At 47.7% G+C, this 16158-nt stretch overlaps 5 protein-coding genes across 5 annotated transcripts; 2 read left to right on the top strand and 3 right to left on the bottom strand.

The window, feature by feature from the left end:
• Nucleotides 1-34: 34 nt before the first annotated feature.
• ARB_07985 (uncharacterized protein) lies at nucleotides 35-1231 on the bottom strand (the record flags this gene model as incomplete). The annotated part of the gene is made up of 1 exon (XM_003013827.1): nucleotides 35-1231. One exon carries the CDS (start codon nucleotides 1229-1231, stop codon nucleotides 35-37), a length of 1197 nt encoding a protein of 398 aa, XP_003013873.1.
• A 5841-nt stretch (nucleotides 1232-7072) lies between these two features.
• ARB_07984 (uncharacterized protein) lies at nucleotides 7073-8879 on the bottom strand (the record flags this gene model as incomplete). The annotated part of the gene is made up of 3 exons (XM_003013826.1): nucleotides 7073-7793; nucleotides 7860-8630; nucleotides 8686-8879. The coding sequence occupies 3 exons, from the start codon at nucleotides 8877-8879 to the stop codon at nucleotides 7073-7075; spliced, it is 1686 nt and encodes a 561-aa protein (XP_003013872.1).
• Nucleotides 8880-10095: 1216 nt separating this feature from the next.
• Nucleotides 10096-10434, bottom strand: ARB_07983 (uncharacterized protein; the record flags this gene model as incomplete). Its single annotated transcript, XM_003013825.1, has 1 exon — nucleotides 10096-10434. One exon carries the CDS (start codon nucleotides 10432-10434, stop codon nucleotides 10096-10098), a length of 339 nt encoding a protein of 112 aa, XP_003013871.1.
• A 1923-nt stretch (nucleotides 10435-12357) lies between these two features.
• On the top strand, nucleotides 12358-13440 carry ARB_07982 (3-beta hydroxysteroid dehydrogenase/isomerase family protein, putative; the record flags this gene model as incomplete). Its single annotated transcript, XM_003013824.1, has 1 exon — nucleotides 12358-13440. One exon carries the CDS (start codon nucleotides 12358-12360, stop codon nucleotides 13438-13440), a length of 1083 nt encoding a protein of 360 aa, XP_003013870.1.
• Nucleotides 13441-14114: 674 nt separating this feature from the next.
• On the top strand, nucleotides 14115-15200 carry ARB_07981 (uncharacterized protein; the record flags this gene model as incomplete). The annotated part of the gene is made up of 1 exon (XM_003013823.1): nucleotides 14115-15200. One exon carries the CDS (start codon nucleotides 14115-14117, stop codon nucleotides 15198-15200), a length of 1086 nt encoding a protein of 361 aa, XP_003013869.1.
• Between the last annotated feature and the right edge of the window lie 958 nt (nucleotides 15201-16158).

Raw genomic sequence — 16158 nt, 5'->3', positions numbered from 1 at the left:
CTCTTAAATTTAATACCGGACCTTTATATAATATTCAACTAAGGTGTTCCCTTGCAGCTCTCACGGCTGCCCGCAGCCGGCTTCGTAAAAACGCCTCCAACGCCAGGTGCAATTTGTCCTCGCTGTCTTCGTTGACAAGGCCGTGGGATCCGTATTTCGAAGGCCCATCACCGCGGTTACAGTAGGTCCGTGCAAATGCATCTATGACTTCTTTCACTTTCGTCAACTCTGTTTGTATTAATTGTGCAACCATGCGTTCTGAATGTTCATGATCAAGTGCATATGCCCCCATACGGATGGATGGAATGGATACCCAGTCAAAGAAAGGGGATGATGATGCATTGGAGCTTGTGGTGGCGGCTGTCGATCCGGCAGAGGTACTGCTCGATGAAGTTGAAGCATTGCTTGCTGTTGCGGCACTGGAAATACTGCAGCCGCTGCTGCTACGCTCAAGGCTGGCTTCATACCAGGAAAGCACACGGGAGCATACAGCAGTTACCAGGAAAACAAGCTCTGCTTTGACCGTGCATGGGCATTGTAAAATGGTAAGCATGTCGTCGAGTGCGGTACGGTTATCTCTCAGGATAATTTCAAAACTGCGGGACCCTCGCCTAGGAGCCTGGCTCGACTGAGATAATAATATTGGGGTTGCAGTGCCTGAAGAGGCCGCCGCCGTTATCATGGCAGAAGAGGTGGTGGAGTTATGATTAGACACTAAAGAACAAGGTATCATAGGGATGTCGAGTTTTTGAATGGTGGAAGTAGCTAGTTCGGAGCATTGATGGCCGTAGCTATTATTACTGGCGGTAGTGTTTTCATCAAACCTGACGTGTGATAATGGCGACTGAGGCGACTTTGCGCTTTCTCCTCGGTTGAATCGGGGTGGGAAATGAGGGTCCAGGTCGTAAAAGGGACCATGTTGTTCAAATTGCCACGCGAGATGGGGTGGTTCATCAAAGGTCGGAATCAGGCCGCCCCAAGGACTGTCGACATCGACCGGGAACATGCTTGGCTCTGAAAATGCCTGGTGACTGTCTGCCGCGGTTGGTGTTCTGTCAAAATCCATGTCGAAACCATGTACACGATCTCGCATTTTGTCGTCATTGTTGATGTTGTGATTTCCAAGTTCGTTGTGATGAAGGCCGTTAATGATACGACTGTCATGGCTGCTAATTGGTTTGTTGAAGGAGGTCTCCCTAGCCAAATTGTTTCTTTGCGGGGCTTCTATCATTGGATCTCGTAACGGCCTCCTCCGTACTCTTTGCGATGGGCTGTATATGCAACTAACACCCTGATGGACGCATCGTTGGCATTTCGGTTGCTCCTTGCTGCATCGCACTTTCGACCTTGAGCAGTTGTCACAGCTGGCCCGGATATTGTCCAACCTTCTCACAGGAACAGGATGTGGAGAAGTACGACCGCCGGTAGCTGACTCCATTTGCGATTGATTGATACTCGGAGGTGCTTGGTGGTGAATATCGTGCAACCCTTGGCTCCTATCCGTTTGCTTGTCTGCCTTCTGAAGCGCTGAAGAAAAAGCCATTTCCGTCTCGGCACCCTTTGAGAGAGAGCTATCTTGGAGCAGTGCTCAAGAACTTATATGTATAAGGAGATACGAGCTTGTTCGTATCCGTTTGTATTTCAGAGCCGTTCCTGGGGGGTGGCGGTACTGAACATACATTGTCGAATGAGCTATAAGTGTATAATTGTAATGCATTGGTGATCAGACCAAGCCGCATGTTCCATGGCTCTTGTCTTCAGATCCCGGCTGCGCCCGCGAAAGCCAACCTCGAGGAGTTCTCGGTCCCGCCCGTCCCCAGCGTGAGGATTCTCGTGGGTCGGGCGATCCAAGGCTGAAGGAAGGGGTAATAAAACGCGGTCTCCCGCCCATTATCGAGACTGCAGTAGCTTTTCATCGGCATTCACTGCGTCACCTATCGGACTTGCATGCATTGCAGGCCTTTTTTTGAGGATGCTTTTCAAACTGCTCTCGTCTGCCTGCTGCTGATGTAGTTTTGATACGAAGTTCCATCCGTTCGATGTGTCTTTAAAGTTTTTTTAATTTGCAACTTTAATTTTTTAAGGTTTGCTTTAAAATACTTCACTACCTATTCAAGCTAGTTACATCACGTGACTTAGTGACTAAGCAATATGTACTCCGTAAAGGGGGAGCCTTGAGAAAGGGGGTGGGCTGTTGATTCAAAAAAACACTATCCATAATTCAAGGGGGGAGAGAGCACCAGAGCAGATTTTGTTGGGTGGAGTTATTTCACCGCTCAAAAAGGAATATTAGTCTGGAGGAATATCGGTGTGTTATGAGGCACGAGAGACCATGTTTACTTACTCTATTATCTGGAGGATGTCCGGCTCCTCCTAATCCTGTTTTACATGCCTACATTGAAAGCGCTACAATATCAACAAGGAGCTCCGTATGAAGAGAGCTGAATATCGGGATATATGTGGATAATAGAGCGGAAAAGGTGGGTGGGCTTTATGGTCACAACAGAGATACCCAGGTCATATACGAGCATTGCATTATATGCGTATGTTAGACACATATGGCGTGCTGTCATCTATAACTATATAACACTTTCCGGAAGTAATTGCAGTTTGGGGTATTAAGTGTACAGTGCTCAAGGACCAGCGTATCTCGCACGTTAGGCCAAAGTGTGGGTGTAAGGTACATCGATCGCGATAGAGGGGAATATGGTACGCAAGCTGATGTCTGGTTTTGATATCAATTGGGCGAAGCTTAACTATGTACGCTCGCTTCCCTTCCAGTGACGATCATCCTGGACCGACCACGACGAATCTAAAAAATACGAGGCACGCTCATCCAGACTTTCACCAGGATCTCCACATAGACGGAGAATATTGTGTCGAATAACAAGGCATCCTAGTCCCTGCTCATGTACGATTATGTCTCTATTGGTAGATTGACAAACAATCAGAAAAGCACCTTCAGGAGGCATGGGGAAGATGTGTCTGATATTTTGATTGTGCATTTTACGTCTACGCTTTCTACTTTGGTATCGACAGGGGGCCCTTGCTTAGTGGTTTTGATAATAAGAAGAGCTAAAAGACTTCTTTCGCCCCGGCGGCACATTCCACTAAGAAAAGTAAGGCTTATCAAAGCTTGACCAACCTACGGGGCATCAGTCTAATGCATCTTACTATTGGCTATAATTTAGTTGTAGCGAGGAGGAATGCCGTCGAACATATCCCGAAGTGTGAAGGCAGTCTCAAGTCCTGAAGGACGGAAAATATATGCGTATAGACCAGACAACAAGGTATGAGGTGTTCGTTCCCGTCGACATGCATGATCGTTCAGACTTTCAGCCGAGCATCCAGGGAATAAACCACGTTGATACCACGTTGATACCACACTCCCTGCATCACCTGTGGTTGGTGTTTGCCAGTTCGGGAAACAGATGTGGAGCCAAGATCTTGCGGTGGAGAAATGCTAATGCCTCAGATGTAACAATGATCCCTGCTCGCTAAGTGAAGGTTCGTGTACGATGTTTGGCTGGACACGGGGGGAAGTTGGGTTCTTATAGGTTCACGGATGGCGAGAAAATCCAAGAAGAGTGCTCTTCTATCCATCTGAGTATCAAAGGCGACAGGACCATGCATTCTGACCGACCCAACATTACTAGCTGCCTGGCCTCCGAATTGCGTTGAATAGCAACCGGTTGCCCTCTTTTTCAGGAGTAACTTAAACGTCCCCCTTCATTCTATACCATTTTGGGGTAATATGATTGGACGTATAGTAGACCTTCAGGGGCTGATAGTCACTTTAAGATATGCTCTAAGATGGCTGCAGGTGAGACTATTTGATAAGTCCGTTAGAAAAGCTCCTTCAATCTCCCATGTCAGGTGCACTTGGGACCGAACTCGAAGTCGGCTACCCTATGTTTCCTATGCACGTATCTTTGAAGTTCCTCTAACACCCCATGTTTCCGGTTAAGACCTTCGATGAAAGCTTACTTACCCAGTGCCCCAGGTTGAATGAGGCACTTGCTAGCGGAGACGCCAGCCACATTTCATTCGGGCTGTCATGCCACGGTCTTCCCATGCCAACGAAGGTAAACGGAAAAAGGAGGACCGGAGCACCTGACCTGATAGGCCCAGCAGACGGAATCATAATTATAAAGGGGGGAGGGGGGCGCAGAAAAGTGGAGAGTAATACCTCTTTCGCAAAAGATAGCTTATAAAATCAAGCTGAAAAGTGCCTCATTCTGCGGGTTACGAAGACCGGGCACGAATCATCATCACCTCGAAAACTGTTTCGCGTGGCTCGGCTCGGGCCAAACAAAATTAGCTTTAAGCTGGTGGAGCCTCGGGTGCGCTGATTAAGCTTATTCTACGCTGCTCGCCTCAGAGGGCCGCCGGGCTCGTTTCGTTAACCGGGGAGAAAGTCCGACCCCGTTTTGAAGGAGGAGAAAGGCGAGAAGAAAAAGAAGAAGCAGGAGAAGAAGAAGGAAGAAGAAGGAAGAAGAAGGAAAATGATTACGTGGCCGGCGAGTGAGCCGATATGGTGGGTTAATATGCCTTTGTAACCAATAGCCGACACAGTAAATTATGCTCAGTGAGGGAGATTATTAGCCAGTAGCTCACGAGACAATAATAAGACATGTAAGTATACTCCATATAGGGGTCAAGATATGCGTTTTTGAGCCAGATAGGGTAGGCGGGGCCATTGGCTTTTTCGCGGCAAATCAACCGCCCCCATTTTCCATTATTCTGAGAGCAGCACCAGCATCACCAGCATCACAGTACTCCGTGCGGACGGAGTATTGCCCATTATCATTATATTCATTTATCCAGTCGAAGTCGAGCAAAAAGCTGAAAAACAAGAAAAAAAAAAAAAAAAAAAGACTAGAAAGCTGACTAAGCAGAGCACAAGCCTCCAGTTAAGGTTTTAAGATGCCAAGAAAGCATATGATTCAGCCTCTAAATCTTGGCATTCTCGTTCAATAAACCGGCCTTTTTTTTTTTTTTTTTCCGCTTTTCTACAACACAGCATAATTATCAAGACTCCAGGTGTGCCATCCTCGTTATTTGGTTCCGTTTACCCATTGTATTCTAAATTCCCAAATAGTTACTCAGAAGCGGACATCGAGCCAATTATTTCGGTGTGTCAGCCTGCATACCCACCAGACCACCCATCCAATGGTTCCCGACTCCCTAGACCTTGCTTGATCCTCCTGACCCAGCGTAGGATGGGCTCAGCAATACCATGATTCCATTTTGAAAATGTGGCTTCAATGGTGCAGGGAATAATAAGTGACGAGGGCTATCCCGAAAAGGACGTTTTATGACCGTTTGTTTAGCAGTACCGGGCAAACCCGGTAGTATTATTGCCTTAAACTTGTTCGCCGGGTGATTCTACATCTGGAATATCTCGATATGCGCTAAGCTATTCAACTCTCAGGGGATGTCATTGGTTCATAGCCCTCTTGAGAGCGAGATTACTAACTACAGCAATAATCAGCCGCAGAAGAGAAGAATCCAAAGACTTCAGATAATTCACAAATTCTTACATTATGAGCTGACATACGGAGTACGGAGTAATCTTTTGCCATTCTGCGCACACAACAGCATCCTTGCAGGCTTGGAAATACGTCAGGTGACAGCGTCTGATTGCTTGCAACTGAAAACTCCCCACTGGCCCACCATATGTGGGATCTTTCTATCGCCTTGATTTCCTTCAGCTGCTTGACGACCATGACCTATATGGAAACCGGAATATTCGAATAATTATCCAAAAAGGAGGCTTAGAATACCTTCCTTGTCACTCACTAGATATTCAATGCCCTGACGACCTGGCCTAGGTTTCGGAGCACAGCCGCTGGGCTGGCTCCTTCAAGGCGTTGATTCAGGGTGATTATATAATTTGATCCCATTTTCCTGAGAGAAACCTTGCCTTCGTCCGGGACATGATAATGAAAATATCACGATACCCTGCGTTCCAGAGGATCAGTGGCATGATTTGCTGAATGACCCCCAGCAAGGATTCAGTGGTTATGAATCACGTTAGAAGACAGAATCTTCACTTCACGCGTGGCTTAATTTACCATCGTGCGGGCAGTAATGTTTCAGTCTGTGGTTTAGTGCTAGCATAGGAATAAAATATGGGTCTTTTCTCTTCAGACTAGGGTTGGTGATCTACACGGCTACATAAAATAAAAGGGTGTTTCCAGCCATAAATTTTGCCAAGGGGTTGATCCGAGGATTTGGAGCGTTATGAACATCATGAAGATCTGCTTAGTGCTTGTTTTCACGTCAGAAAGCAAAGGAGCAAATCAGAATGCAGTTAACCAGAACGAAGCAGCCCTTTTCAAGGAATACATGCTCCAAAGGTTCCCAGAAGGCAATTGCTTCTCAGATACGTCATTATCTATGCCTCAACATGTACCAATAAATCTTATTCATCGCCACAGAAGTGAACCGTACGGACCAAAAACGGCCGATACCGTGAAGGAATTTGGATGATAAGCAGTAATCAGAGTTTATCTCATGACCGGAAAGCGGCTTTGGCCGTAGAGGGATTTGACACCTACTGAACTGTCTTTTTTATGTCCATTACAGAGTTTGATACAGAAATTCTAGAATCATTAGACAACACTAAAAGAATATTATTTCAGCTGAAGTTTCAAGCCCGGTGCTGTCCGACTTTGCTCAGAAACCATGTAAGCCACACTGAGTCATATTCAAGGTCATCACGTATGTGGCAAGACGGGATATTGTTCTTTGAATCGTTAACAGGATTTATTGCAGACTCTGTTATCATCATCCCTCAATATTTCTAACAATGGAAACTGGAATCTGGCTATGTATACACATAAGTGGTTTTATATGCTTAAATGTGTGCACATCTAGAAGCCTCGAAACTGCTTGTGCGAGAAAATATAAAGCAATAGATAACCTGCGGTACGTAACAAATAACTATACTTATACTGCTTCACCCAGTTGGCTTTTGGGGGAGAATAGACTGAGAATAGGTAATGCCACTATCCAATCATGCCAGGAAAATGAGCCGAAGGCGCGAACGGAGGACTAGGTTGACGTTCTAACAACGACATCTATCTTCTACTGCCACTGGGAGTATCTTTCGTCGTGTTCTAAAGGGTATCTTCTTTAACGGCCTAGCAGGTGTATACCCGAATGTTGTGTAGTCCATGCCCCCACCTGCCCAGGTATCAATGGGCTCAAAGTCGAAAACAGACAGGATTGTAGCCGCTATATTGAGGATTGCATGGGTAGCAAAATGACGGCCTGGGCACGCATTGTGGCCCATTCCAAACGGGAAGAACGTGCCATCTAGTCCCTTCAATGAAAATTCTGGCTCTTTTCCGGATTCAGGGACAGACCTTCCTTCCCTTGCCGCCCTCTCATACGGACAAACAAGGAATCGTTCCGGCCAAAACTTTTCCACAGGATGTTCCTGTGCACCAGGCCGAGATTCCCAGAGACCCGGGTTATTGTGGACACCCCAAGATGATGAAAGGGTGACGGAACCCTTAGGAAACATATATTCTCCTATTTGGAAGTCTTGACGAACGGTGCGTGCTGTGAAACTGGTTACTTGAGTCCGTAGGACTTCATGATATGTAGACTGAAGAAAAGGGGTCTTTGCCAGAATATGTGTATTGAAACGAGGGAGAATGTCTCCTGGTTGTGAGGGCAGCCTTGCATTATCAAATTCTTTCATGAAACGATCCTGTAAGTTAGGAGAGTTGAGAATTCTTTGGACCAGCCAAAAGCCGACAGGAATGAGATTATCGTTGCATCTAAGCCAAACTTAGTCCTAGAAAGCCATCATATATAAACATGAAGGGTTGGGATGGGTTACTTACGCCCAAAGGATGCCTAGATCAGCACCTGCGCGAGCCTGGTCATTACAGTATTCGGGGAAACGACTATACATATCATCTCTATCCCGCATGATCTTGAACCCCCAAATTTCATCCCAGAGCAATGATTCAGGGTATTCTTTATCTGCTGAGTCCTGGATGGCGTTTTTCTTCCACTCTATGAGAGCTTTGATGCATCTGTCACGAGCCTTGACACCTTCAGCCCTGAATAAGGGAGCAATACCTAGGTTGAGGTAATGAATGTTGAGATCAAAAGTCCAGAATTCGTCGACGAATTCGGGGTTCATTCCAACGAGTCGAGGACCGCAGAGAGAATTCATCATGGCTGTAGAGGTAAGGTTTTGAATAAAATGAAATAAATCGGGTAGTTCGACCCATTGCTCTCCTATCCCAGTAGAAAGGATCAACTTCTCCATGAAGTTGGTATGTTGAAGAACAAACATATGTATACCGGATGGAGACGTTAATAGGTTGAATGTCGTTTCATGCTGCATTCTCACGATACGTCTCTCTGGTGGTAGAGTGCTTCCAGGTAACGGCCGGAGAGCAGATCCAGAGTTGTCGTTGCCTAGTACTTGAGCGGCGCTCTTAGGGAGATCAAGCACCTTTAAAGCAAAATCCCCTCGTAGAGCACCTTCTGTGAATATGTGAGGTTTGTTGGCAATTTTCCTGATAATTTCTGGTGAATTTATGAGAAACAGGTCGGTTCCACATATGTTAAAATGGATAGGGGTTGTAGTCTTGCGATATGGCCTGTAGTTAATGATTAACATGTATGGTTCTATGGGTGGTCATATTGATTACTTACTCAAACATTGAATGCAGCTCAGCTCCTCCTCGAAGAAAGGACAGAGTATGTCCAATGTAAGGCACCTTAGACCAGCCTAATGGAGGTATCTTAACAGAAACTCTTAGTGCAAACCATCTTTGTATGAGGTATAGTAGGTAGAGTGGTAGGAGAATCCATAATGCGAACTCTGTCCATCCAAGTCTAGAGAGCATCTTGTCTAAGATGTTGAAGGTTCAATATCACATATACCAACGCCAGTCAAGGGAGAAAGAGAGTCTAAGAAATGGAAATCAATCTGGGGGTATTCTCTTGAGGGGCCGGCGTATATGAGTGCTTTAATACAGCCATTATCTGGGGTAAACAGGCAGTAGAATCTCAGCCTAGGCTAGGAATACTAGACAAGACTTGATCAGGGATTATGAGAGATGTATGCGATTCGGTGCTCTCTGGCTTCTAACTTATTGCAACAGCGGCCAAGTCAGCATGTTCATAGTATAGGCGCGAAGCTGATGCATCACGTTTGTAGACAGTAAGTCTGGGGAGGCAGGGTAAGGCAGTCATGGCAATGGCTGTGGGGGCTATAGATAGTCATGGCCCCCTCAGCCTTAGCCATGCAGGTTGCACCCGTCTTCTCAGCCTTGTCGCCCGATATGTAATAAGTATGGTGATCAGCGGCTCATGTCAGTAGCAGGGCGGTAGGTTAAAATATAAATATCGAACATCGGGCTGGGGCCAAAAGGAGATCAAAGTCCCTGTATCTCAAATCACAACCAGAAATACAGTCAGCCAGAAATTGTTATCGAAAACTAAACGTCCATACTACCACCACGATGCTTGAACCACTTGCTATGATACAGCCAACCAGCAGTCAGTGGATGTGCTATCTCCTGGCATACTGCGGCATCCTCGGGCTCGTCCATTATCTGCAGCTGGAGATGGTGAAGGGACAAAAGGAATCAGCAAAGGCGAGGGGCGAACAAGTAGTGATCTAAAGTGAGCAATTCTCAACACGCAGCTTTGGCATGGAAACTGATGATGTCTAAGGGATTCTACTCTTGCTTGCCAACATCGTGTTTCGGTTATTGAGTTCCCGCCTGTGCTGAAGGATTCACCATCCCGGCCTCGCGACGTCATTTGATATCCCCTGGTGTGGGACAGCACCTCGTGGAAGTCATTGAGTGATGCAGGACTCCATGTGGGCGGATCCATGAATGTTTCTCTTTTCTTTTTCTTTTGGTTAACTAGTTAACAAGTTGATGAGCGATGGGATATGTTGGAGGCGTATGGAGTTTTTGGGAAACTTGTGTATATGGAACAACTCGTATCTAGGAGTGGCATCATGTTTTAACCAGCGCCGATGAATGAACTAGGAACATATGTGTGAAAGCATCTCGAGAGTCATTGGGGGCGATAGTTAGGCAGAAATAGTTAAGTTACCTCTCTCCTTGTTGGATTAGAAATCATTATTGGCACAGCGAGACTGCAAGGCTGAGATTTGAGCGCGCATCCCTGGTAGATATGGTTTGCCATGCCATGCAGAGTGATATGGACATGTTTCCCCGTGAAGATAAATGCAAAACAGCACCTTGGGGGAGCATATAATTGGTGGACCCAGAGTAGTTTTCCGTCAACGAGGTCAAGGGGCTGCTGGGGAGGTGCAGCAATGCGCAGATAATAATATATTTCCTTGTTGAACACAGGATGGTTTAAACGCATCTTCGTTCCGACATCCTTGCAAAGATGCATCTCTTCTCGTTTGGAGTCCATGCTTCATGCCCATGAAGAAGTCAGAGCCCCAATTGCAAGGCTATGACACCAAAAGAGGTTGCTGCAGAGCAGCGCTCCAGCTCATCGCGGCCGAGAACCCAAGATAGATGGAAGGATGAGATTCAGATCCGGATGACTGCTTCTGTTCCGCATGCATGTATATAAGGGCTGGTGAAGGGGCTATCGAAGATGCTACGGAGTACGCCGTCCCATTTTGACGACCCTCGCAAGAAGCGATGCCCTGAATCTGCCATCCTCGTCGCCATGGAATCGCGCGATCTCAGTGCCCTATGGATGCTGCCGGCCGGCCCCCCGCCGCCGGGCGTGAAGTCCAATTTCGTGAATCCTCCAAGCCTGGCTATGCCGATAGTCATTGTGAATGCGGTCTCACTAGCTCTGATGATGGTCGCAGTGACGGCCAGGTTTATTGCAAAGAGCCGTTATTCTCAGCAGCGCTGGGACTTGTCCGATGGTGAGCATCATGTTGGCCCCAAGAAATGAATTATCCTTTTATTATGGTTTGTATTTTGCTGATGTTTTGTATAAGTGTTTTGTGTGTTGGCGACGGTTCGTATGCATATACATACCTAATAGTGACTGATGCACATAGCCAGCCTTGCAATACTAATCATCGTGATGTAGATGGGTTCAATAGCCCACTCAGCCTTAACCATTCACAGTACATCCCCTTGTTTCTCCATGAATGTGGCGTAGAGGTTTACCTGTGCATTAGATACCACTATCAACTATGGGAGGCATATGTGGGATATCCCAGCGTTGAGTCTCACGGAGTCGAGGACCAAAGTGAGCCACTCTCATTAACTCTAGACACGGTGGGCTGCCGCATACTAACAGAAATAGCAATATGCTGCTGTCGACATTATCTATATCTTGACGAGCTTCTTCATCAAGATATCAATCCTTCTGCTGCTCAACCAGCTTTTCCATGTCATAAGGCAAGTTCGCCTGTTGATTTACATCGGCATGGTGGTTATATCGATTGTAACCATCCCGTACTTGACAATATCTAGCATCCGCGTGTCAAGATGCAACGGCATCAAGGCCCTGGGTATAATGATTTGCAGCAACAAGGTAGTGAGCACGACAAACCTCGTCTTTGGGCTGTGGAATGTTCTTAGTGATTTCTATATCCTTGCAATTCCTATCAGCCAAATCCAGGGCTTGAAAATGCCGAATAAGAGGAAGATAGGAGTCCTGACCCTCTTCCTTACTGGGTTCATGTACGAACTACCGCGTTCATTGATAATGTGACTGTGCTGATCGCATGTTTAGTGCGTGTTCGATGAGTATAGTCCGACTGGTTATTATTATAGCCAAGTTCAACAAGAAAGATGCGATATACACGGGTGCCTCTTTATCACCGTACAGGTTCGTTTCCATCCATTTTAATTTGGTTGATGCATTGCGCATAACAGCTACTGACTGGCCTGTAGCGCTGTTGAGATGAAGTTGGCAATAATCTGCAGCTGCGTTATTTTCTTCCCTGCTTTCTTCCGGCAAAGAAAGACGAAAGGTTTAGCGACGCAAGGAAGCTCATTCTGAAGCGTAGTAGATGATACACTGGCTATGATGTATAGACTTGTAAATAAATTAACGGGAACGCCGGCAGGAGAAAGCCGGCAACCCCTGAGTAACGACTCTCCTAGTTACCGTATAGATGATTTTAATGTGAACCAAGTTCCGGAACCCCAGGGTAGATCAATCCTTTGCAGTAATAATATTCCACATCATGGTCTGTATGTTGTGGTTAATTGGAGCAGGGGTCCTGGATTCTTTGTCCGTTTGTTAGCCAACTATAAATACACAGCCCGCCCGCCTGTTGTTGGTCGATAGCCTTAATGAAACATCATCATATTACTTCAGGTCGTAAATACCATCGACAAAAGTTATTGAGTCATTATGATGGATCCAGTTCTGGTGATAGGAGGATGTGGCGGGTTGGGACATACCATCGTTAAACAGCTGCTGGAGAAAGGAGACGCATCAGACGTGACAGTGTTTGACATTGAGACGAAGAGAAACATCGTGGAGGGATCCAAGTACATCAAGGGAAGCATAGGCAACAAGGAAGACATCCAGAAAGCCTTGCAACAGGTCAAGCCTCGTACCATCTTCCACTCAGCCTCGCCTCTGCTTATGCAGCAGAAGAATACCCAGCGTCTCTACGAGAAGATAAACGTCGAGGGCAACCGATATCTACTAGATGCCATCGAGGAGGTGCAGTCCGTTAGAGCTTTGGTCTACACATCCAGCTCCTCCGTTATCCACAATGGCTTTTCCGACATCATAGAGGCCACCGAAGACCTACCCAGAGTCTTTTATCCAGAACAGCCAGAGTTCTACTCGCACACCAAAGCACTGGCAGAGGAGATGATAGTTGCAGCGAACAGGACAAATGGTTTGCTGACGGTAATCCTGCGAGGCACAACGCTTTTCGGCGAAGGGGACACTCTGACAATCCCTCAAATGGTCAATAACGCAAAGACCGGGCGCAACAAGGTCAGAGTCGGTGACGGGAAGAACCTGTTTGATTTTACGTATCTAGGCAACTGTGCCTACGCCCATATTCTAGCCGCCAAGGCGCTGGTCGAGATTGATCCGGCTGCGCCACCACCACCGGCCGGCAAGCGGGTTGACGGGGAGGTCTTTGTGGTGACCAACGACGAGCATATATCATTCTGGGAGTTTGTTTATGCTGTGGGCGATGCAGCTGGCTATCCGACCAAACGAGAGGAGATCTGGCAGGTCCCAGCAGCCCTCTTCTTTGCCGTTGTTGTCATGGTTGAGTGGACTGTCTGGGCCATCAGCCTAGGCAGGAGAGAGTCGAGGCTCAACCGCAAGATGGTTCGCTACCTGTCCATGACGCGAACATTCGACATTTCGAAGATCAAGACCCGGCTGGGCTATCGTCCGCTGGTGGGCATGCAGGAGGCGATCAAGCGCTCTGTGGATGCCTACATGAAGGAGCAGTCCGCTCAGTCATGACATCTTCTCTTATATGTATCCTACACACTTTGTCGTTTGTTGAATGATAGAATCAGTATCCTGGCAGCTTTCAGCTTTATTCTATTCAATCGTAGGTTATCAACCTGTCAATTCAAAGCTGAAGCGGCTGTTGACGACGTTGAAGTCGAAGTCGAAATTGAAGTCGAAGTTGAAGTCGGAGCTGGGCTTGCTGGCTTTAGCACGTGATGGACACTCTCCAGGTCCCGTCAATGTGATTAAATAATCATCTTATATAATCAAATGGATCAAGATTCTTCCGTGGTCAATCAGGTGATCACGTCGGCCACGTGACGCCGGCTAACGTCGGTCTGCGAGTCCCGCCTTTCCCAGCGCCGCAGCCGAAACGGGCAAAAAAGCGACTTCTCGACATTTCAACTTCCACGACTTCCACCAGCAACGACGACAACAACAACACCTTGAGCTTGCCGCTGCAGACGCCGACCTCACTGCTGGCCGCCAATTGAGCTATACCCAGGCAGACGCCCGCCACAGACGCAGCACGGACGGACGGACGGACAGTCGACAGATACGCCGTCTAAGCAGAGACCAGATAGAGATTCGGCATGGCGTCCCGAACAGCCGTGAGACGGCTCCTGTCAAGAGCACAGCCAGGCAATGCCCGTCTATACTCGTCCCACGCCCCCGGGGCGACGATGAATGTGCCCGTCAACTACGCAGCCACGCCGCTGCTGCACCACGCTCCCTCTTCTCTCGCCTCGAACAAAGAGCTGCCGGCCAACGCTCCCACCAAGCGCCTGAACCTGTACCAGTCCATCAACTCGGCTCTGCGGACTGCCCTGGCTGCTGACGAGCGAGTGTTGCTGTTCGGCGAAGATGTTGCATTTGGTGGTGTCTTCCGCTGCTCTGTCGACCTGCAGACCGAGTTCGGATCCGAGCGAGTCTTCAACACACCGCTGACAGAGCAAGGAATTGTCGGGTTTGGCATTGGAGCCGCTGCTGAAGGCCTCAAGCCTGTAGCCGAGATTCAGTTTGCGGATTACGTCTTCCCGGCTTTTGACCAGATCGTCAACGAGGCGGCCAAATTCAGATACCGTGAGGGCAGCACCGGCGGCCATGTTGGTGGGCTCGTCATCCGAATGCCGTGCGGTGGTGTTGGCCACGGTGCTCTGTACCACTCGCAGTCGCCCGAGGCCCTCTTTACCCATGTTCCCGGCATGCGTGTTGTCATTCCTCGTTCCCCCACGCAGGCCAAGGGTCTCCTGCTCAATGCTATCCTGCACTGCAACGACCCGGTCATCTTCATGGAGCCCAAGATTCTGTACCGTGCTGCAGTCGAGCATGTCCCAACTGAGTCGTATACTTTGCCTATTGACAAGGCGGACGTTATTAAGCAGGGAGCTGACGTTACTGTCATCTCCTACGGCCAGCCACTTTATCTCTGCAGCCAAGCCATTGCTGCGGCTGAAAAGGACTTCAAGGGCGCAACCGTTGAGCTCATCGACCTCCGTTGCGTCTACCCCTGGGACCGTGAGACAGTGCTCAACAGTGTGCGTAAGACCGGTCGTGCTATCGTCGTGCACGAGTCCATGATGAACGGAGGTGTCGGTGCCGAGGTAGCTGCCAGTATCCAGGAAGGCGCTTTCTTGAGTCTCGAGGCTCCTGTCAAGCGTGTCACCGGCTGGGATATCCACACAGGACTTATCTACGAGCGTTTCAACATGCCAGACGTTACCAGTAAGCTTCTCTATAGTAGCAATGTTGCTTTAGCTACATCATAAACTATACCTTCCATGTCATGCTAACCTTTGATTTCTGTAGGAATCTACGACGCCATCAAGGAGGCCCTCCACTACTGATTCTAGCCCTCCCATCACCACTTTCGATTGCCTCTATGTCGTCGGCACAATAACTTCGACATCCTTTGCTTTCCTCCCCTTAACTTCCCCTTTCCCGTGTCACGTGACTATCCAAATCACATGATCATATCAATCCCGAATTCCAGACGTCACTCCATCCCCCTTTTCCTCTTGGATACTGGGGGGCACCTCCTTTCTCCTTGATGTTTGCCCAGTGACATTTCAGAAAGGCCCCTAGCAGTATAGAGTCATCTATCTTCAATGACAAGATGCTTGCCCAAGCGCAGGTGCAGTTGGCAGCATGTTTTATGCCACGCATAGTTCCTTATCTTCCATTCCCTCCCATTTTCTGTTTGCTCTAAAAGAACCTATTTTTGCTTCTTATTACGCCCTACATGTTGCAATGTATACATCGTCAGAGAACTGTTGGATACTTAGCCATGATCTTGCCAGAAGGACAAGATGGCAGATGTATAGACTTTGACCTAGATTATAAGAAATATACGAGCGTTAGATGCTGTCAAAGCTGTTCTTCTCATATTACTCACTACAAAGCCATTGTCTAGGTAACTAAGCCTTTGTTTGTTTGGCTAGCGCGTCTTTGTCTCGCTTCACTGTCATCAGCTTTGTGGGCGTTTGATATCAACAAACCAAAGCCCCATCAAATATCAAATCGACATCCAGATCAGATCAACTACATCAGATCAACCAAATCAAATTAACTAGATCAAGTCAACTAGGTCAGATCAACTGGATCAGATCACCGTACCACATCAAGGAATGTCACCGTCGTAGCCTCGTAGCCTCGTAGCCATGGCATCAGCGTGTCCTGCTGCCAAATCTCACTTGCTGTCCTGTCCTGTCTGATGTCCTGCGCTAG

This window comes from Trichophyton benhamiae (assembly GCF_000151125.1).
Source record: "Trichophyton benhamiae CBS 112371 chromosome Unknown contig00075.49, whole genome shotgun sequence".
Lineage (NCBI taxonomy): Eukaryota > Fungi > Ascomycota > Eurotiomycetes > Onygenales > Arthrodermataceae > Trichophyton > Trichophyton benhamiae.
This window is presented reverse-complemented; position numbering and strand designations above follow the sequence as displayed.